Consider the following 6,000-nt stretch of genomic DNA (forward strand, 5'->3'; position numbering starts at 1 on the left):
GTCTTACTTTTGATGTGAATATTTTCAGACATGGTTCACTGTCTATGAGCATTACCACCGGACAAGTTGCACCGTTTCTGACCTCATCATGGGAAACGATTACTATTTCCGCGTATTTTCCGAAAACATTGTTGGCCGGAGTGAAACGGCCTGTCAGACCAAAGAGCCAGCTCACATTGACAAGACAGGTGGAAACAAACATAACGGTTTTGCGTTGTCCAATAAAAAACATTTTCTCAATGTCAGTATGATAGAAACCATGATGTCAAAATTATCCATCTTTCAGGCGTTATCTACAAGGCCGCGGTGTTCAAGGAATACGACTTCACAGAACCTCCCAACTTCACCCACAGACTTCCTGATCGCACTGCTGTGGCGGGATACAACTGCATCTTGAGCTGCTCTGTCCGGGGAAACCCAAAAGTATGCACAATTGATCTTACATTTCCACTTTTTACGTGTTCTACCTCTTCTGTCTTCGTTTTTGTCTATTAACTGGTCTGCAGGAGTGGACCGCAAAGCCATGTTGCCAAATACTTAACAGTGTTGTACAATTTGTAGTCTGCAAAACATACTGTAGCCATTGCTCATGATATCGAGAAACGTTAGTCCATCACTTAGGCCATGATCTTTGTCACAAAACCAAGGGTCTTTCATCGATTGATGTTCAAACTTGAGTTTAATCGAGAACAAAACACAAGGCAACCAACTGGTATGGCACTGCACTGTACACAACAAAAGATGACTGACTGGCACTGCACTGTACACAACAAAAGGTGACTGACTGGCACTGCACTGTACACAACAAAAGATGACTGACTGGCACTGCACTGTACACAACAAAAGGTGACTGACTGGCACTGCACTGTACACAACAAAAGATGACTGACTGGCACTGCACTGTACACAACAAAAGGTGACTGACTGGCACTGCACTGTACACAACAAAAGGTGACTGACTGGCACTGCACTGTACACAACAAAAGATGACTGACTGGCACTGCACTGTACACAACAAAAGGTGACTGACTGGCACTGCACTGTACACAACAAAAGGTGACTGACTGGCACTGCACTGTACACAACAAAAGGTGACTGACTGGCACTGCACTGTACACAACAAAAGGTGACTGACTGGCACTGCACTGTACACACCATAAAGTGACTGACTGGCACTGCACTGTACACACCATAAGGTGACTGACTGGCACTGCACTGTACACACCATAAAGTGACTGACTGGCACTGCACTGTGCAAACCAAAATGTGACTGACTGGCACTGCACTGTGCAAACCAAAATGTGACTGACTGGCACTGCACTGTGCAAACCAAAATGTGACTGACTGACTGGCACTGCACAAACCAAAGGTGACTGACTGGCACTGCACTGTACACACCAACAGGTGACTGAACGACTGGCACTGCACGACCAAAAGGTGACTGACTTGCACTGAACTGTACACACCATAAGATGACTGAACGACTAGCACTGCATGACCATAAGGTGACTGACTGGCACTGCACTGTACACACCATAAGGTGACTGACTGGCACTGCACAAACCAGAAGGTGACTGACTGACCCTGAGAGATTTCCAAACCATCAGAGAGCTCATTTATGGAGGCGAAGAGCAACACTCGGTCTAAGATCTCACCTGGTGGTACTCCAGCCTCCATTGGGTTAGGAGTAGAGAGGAGGGTTCCATTGATAGCAATGCATTGGTGTGAGTGTGTTGGAAGTCAGAGATCCAGGAGTGAAGGTAGCCTTGTATGTCACACGCCGGGCTTAGCAAGCATTGCAGGACATCAGAGTGTGCGAGTGTTGGAAGTGAGAGATCCTGGAGTGAAGGTAGCCTTGTATGTCACACGCAGAGCTTAGCAAGCATTGCAGGACATCAGAGAGTGTGAGTGTTGGAAGTGAGAGATCCTGGAGTGAAGGTAGCCTTGTATGTCACACGCAGAGCTTAGCAAGCATTGCAGGACATCAGAGTGTGCGAGTGTTGGAAGTGAGAGATCCTGGAGTGAAGGTAGCCTTGTATGTCACACGCAGGGCTCAGCAAGCATTGCAGGACATCAGAGTGTGCGAGTGTTGGAAGTGAGAGATCCTGGAGTGAAGGTAGCCTTGTATGTCACACGCCGGGCTTAGCAAGCATTGCAGGACATCAGAGTGTGCGAGTGTTGGAAGTGAGAGATCCTGGAGTGAAGGTAGCCTTGTATATCACACGCCGGGCTTAGCAAGCATTGCAGGACATCAGAGTGTGCGAGTGTTTGAAGTCAGAGATCCAGGAGTGAAGGTAGCCTTGTATGGCACACGCAGGGCCCAGCAAGCATTGCAGGACGTCAGAGTGTGCAAGTGTTGGAAGTCAGAGATCCTGGAGTGAAGGTAGCCTTGTATGTCACACGCAGGGCTCAGCAAGCATTGCAGGACATCAGAGTGTGCGAGTGTTGGAAGTGAGAGATCCTGGAGTGAAGGTAGCCTTGTATGTCACACGCCGGGCTTAGCAAGCATTGCAGGACATCAGAGTGTGCGAGTGTTGGAAGTGAGAGATCCTGGAGTGAAGGTAGCCTTGTATGTCACACGCAGGGCTTAGCAAGCATTGCAGGACATCAGAGTGTGCGAGTGTTGGAAGTGAGAGATCCTGGAGTGAAGGTAGCCTTGTATGTCACACGCCGGGCTTAGCAAGCATTGCAGGACATCAGAGTGTGCGAGTGTTGGAAGTGAGAGATCCTGGAGTGAAGGTAGCCTTGTATGTCACACGCCGGGCTTAGCAAGCATTGCAGGACATCAGAGTGTGCGAGTGTTTGAAGTCAGAGATCCAGGAGTGAAGGTAGCCTTGTATGGCACACACAGGGCCCAGCAAGCATTGCAGGACGTCAGAGTGTGCAAGTGTTGGAAGTCAGAGATCCTGGAGTGAAGGTAGCCTTGTATGTCACACGCAGAGCTTAGCAAGCATTGCAGGACATCAGAGAGTATGTGTGTTGGAAGTGAGAGATCCAGGAGTGAAGGTAGCCTTGTATGGCAAACGCAGGGCCCAGCAAGCATTGCAGGGCGTCAGAGAGTATGTGTGTTGGAAGTGAGAGATCCAGGAGTGAAGGTAGCCTTGTATGGCACACGCAGGGCTCAGCAAGCATTGCAGGACGTCAGAGTGTGCGAGTGTTGGAAGTGAGAGATCCTGGAGTGAAGGTAGCCTTGTATGTCACACGCCGGGCTTAGCAAGCATTGCAGGACATCAGAGTGTGCGAGTGTTGGAAGTGAGAGATCCTGGAGTGAAGGTAGCCTTGTATGTCACACGCCGGGCTTAGCAAGCATTGCAGGACATCGGAGTGTACGAGTGTTTGAAGTCAGAGATCCAGGAGTGAAGGTAGCCTTGTATGGCACACGCAGGGCCCAGCAAGCATTGCAGGACGTCAGAGTGTGCGAGTGTTGGAAGTGAGAGATCCTGGAGTGAAGGTAGCCTTGTATGGCACACGCAGAGCTTAGCAAGCATTGCAGGACATCAGAGAGTATGTGTGTTGGAAGTGAGAGATCCAGGAGTGAAGGTAGCCTTGTATGGCAAACGCAGGGCCCAGCAAGCATTGCAGGACGTCAGAGAGTATGTGTGTTGGAAGTGAGAGATCCAGGAGTGAAGGTAGCCTTGTATGGCACACGCAGGGCCCAGCAAGCATTGCAGGACATCAGAGTGTGCGAGTGTTGGAAGTGAGAGATCCAGGAGTGAAGGTAGCCTTGTATGTCACACGCAGGGCTTAGCAAGCATTGCAGGACATCAGAGTGTGCGAGTGTTGGAAGTGAGAGATCCTGGAGTGAAGGTAGCCTTGTATGGCACACGCAGGGCTCAGCAAGCATTGCAGGACATTATACCGTGCCAAATGGCCGTGATATGTCGAGGAAGACTGTCCTAACCTCTTTTTGACAATTGGAGCCTCTTGAGTAATGCTGAGATTTTAATTTATATACCTGGTTGAGTAATGCTGAGATTTTAATTTATATACCTGGTTGAGTAATGCTTACATGATTATCATTCTGTCGTCAATATTCAGCCGAAGGTGAAGTGGTTGAAGAATGGATTTGACATTACCGAGGAGCCCAAGTATCGGATGCTAACTCAGCAGGGAGTGTGCACATTGGAGATCCGAAAACCGATGTCGAGTGAAGGAGGGGTGTACACCTGCATGGCTGAGAACGCTTTAGGAGAGGCCAATATAGAATGCAAGCTCGAAGTGAAAGGTAATATTGATATACCTGTCCAGAACTGGCATCACCTTGTGTTGGTCATCAGTGCTGTTTCGAGTTACGAAGAGCACTTCACTGTCTTTCCCTCGCGGTCCCCATGTGCTGTCTTTGTCTTTCCCTCGCGGTCCCCATGTGCTGTTTTTGTCTTTCCCTCGCGGTCCCCATGTACTGTCTTTGTCTTTCCCTTGCGGTCCCCATGTGCTGTTTTTGTCTTTCCCTCGCGGTCCCCATGTACTGTCTTTCCCTCGCGGTCCCCATGTGCTGTTTTTGTCTTTCCCTCGCGGTCCCCATGTACTGTCTTTGTCTTTCCCTCGCGGTCCCTATGTGCTGTCTTTGTCTTTCCCTCGCGGTCCCCATGTGCTGTTTTTGTCTTTCCCTCGCGGTCCCCATGTACTGTCTTTCCCTCGCGGTCCCCATGTACTGTCTTTGTCTTTCCCTCGCGGTCCCCATGTGCTGTTTTTGTCTTTCCCTCGCGGTCCCCATGTGCTGTCTTTGTCTTTCCCTCGCGGTCCCCATGTACTGTCTTTCCCTCGCGGTCCCCATGTACTGTCTTTGTCTTTCCCTCGCGGTCCCCATGTGCTGTTTTTGTCTTTCCCTCGCGGTCCCCATGTACTGTCTTTGTCTTTCCCTCGCGGTCCCCATGTGCTGTTTTTGTCTTTCCCTCGCGGTCCCCATGTACTGTCTTTCCCTCGCGGTCCCCATGTACTGTCTTTGTCTTTCCCTCGCGGTTGTCAGCTCTTTCACGAGCCTCGATTCAGTATAGAAAAACAAACAAAAAAAAAAAAAAACTGATTCTCAACCATCGTTTTCATTATTGTCTTTGCCTAACTTACCTTTTCTTTGTCTTCCCAAACCACAGTTCTGCCAAAAAAAAAAGTTCAAGCACAGAAGAAATAATCTTCAGCAGTCTGTAATCTCACTCTGTGTCCCTCTCTCACTCTGTGTCCCTCTCTCTCTGTGTGTCCCTCTCTCTCTCTGTGCATCTCTGTGTGCTCCCCTTTCTCTGTGTGCTCCCCTTTCTCTGTGTGCTCCCCTTTCTCTGTGTGCCCCCCTCTGTGTGCTCCCCTTTCTCTGTGTGCTCCCCTTTCTCTGTGTGCCCCCCTCTGTGTGCTCCGCTTTCTCTGTGTGCCCCTCTCTGTCCACCTACTCTGTGTGTTCCCCTTTCTCTGTGTGCTCCCCTTTCTCTGTGTGCCCCCCTCTGTGTGCTCCGCTTTCTCTGTGTGCCCCTCTCTGTCCACCTACTCTGTGTGTTCCCCTTTCGCTGTGTGCTCCCCTTTCTCTGTGTGCCCCTTTCTGTGTCCCCTGCTTATCTGTATGCCCCTCTCTGTGTGTGCCTCTCTGTGTGTGCCCCTCTCTGTGTCCCCTGCTTATCTGTGTGCCCCTCTCTGTGTGTGCCTCTCTGCCTCTCTCTATCTCTTTCTCAGTGTCTCTCTCCCTATTGGTATTGATGTCTTCCCAAAGCAATAAATCTGACATCTTGCTTCACATCCAGTGTATGTTTATCTTGCCAGGAATTATCATTGGAAGGGCCAGGTACTGCCAGCTGAGCGATGGGAGGATGGCCTAGTTGGAGACGTGCTCGCCTCGGTAGAACATTCCGATAAGGGATTTGTTCCTCCATTGAGTTTAACCACACACAAAATGGCGCCCAAGTGCCGTGCTGGTCAGGATGCTATGTCTCGGAGTCCTTATAGGAACACACAATCCTTCAGATCGGAATGTTGTCCCATTTACATTTAGGATGTGGACATTAAAGATATCGTGTAACA

At 49.8% G+C, this 6,000-nt stretch overlaps 1 protein-coding gene across 2 annotated transcripts in view; it reads left to right on the forward strand.

Moving 5' to 3' along the window:
• Positions 1-5,713, forward strand: part of LOC137428018 (myosin-binding protein C, cardiac-type) — a 139,960-nt gene extending 134,247 nt beyond the window's left edge. For both annotated transcript variants that reach the window (XM_078777529.1, XM_078777528.1), the window contains exons 27-30: positions 29-188; positions 287-423; positions 4,039-4,225; positions 5,091-5,713. In XM_078777529.1, coding sequence (XP_078633655.1) covers positions 29-188; positions 287-423; positions 4,039-4,225; positions 5,091-5,128 — 522 coding nt within the window. In that variant the 3' untranslated portion in view covers positions 5,129-5,713. The remainder of the gene's footprint in view (positions 1-28; positions 189-286; positions 424-4,038; positions 4,226-5,090) is intronic.
• The last annotated feature ends 287 nt before the right edge of the window (positions 5,714-6,000 follow it).

This window comes from Myxine glutinosa, chromosome 5, assembly GCF_964187855.1.
Source record: "Myxine glutinosa chromosome 5, kmMyxGlut1.1, whole genome shotgun sequence".
NCBI classification, from domain to species: domain Eukaryota; kingdom Metazoa; phylum Chordata; class Myxini; order Myxiniformes; family Myxinidae; genus Myxine; species Myxine glutinosa.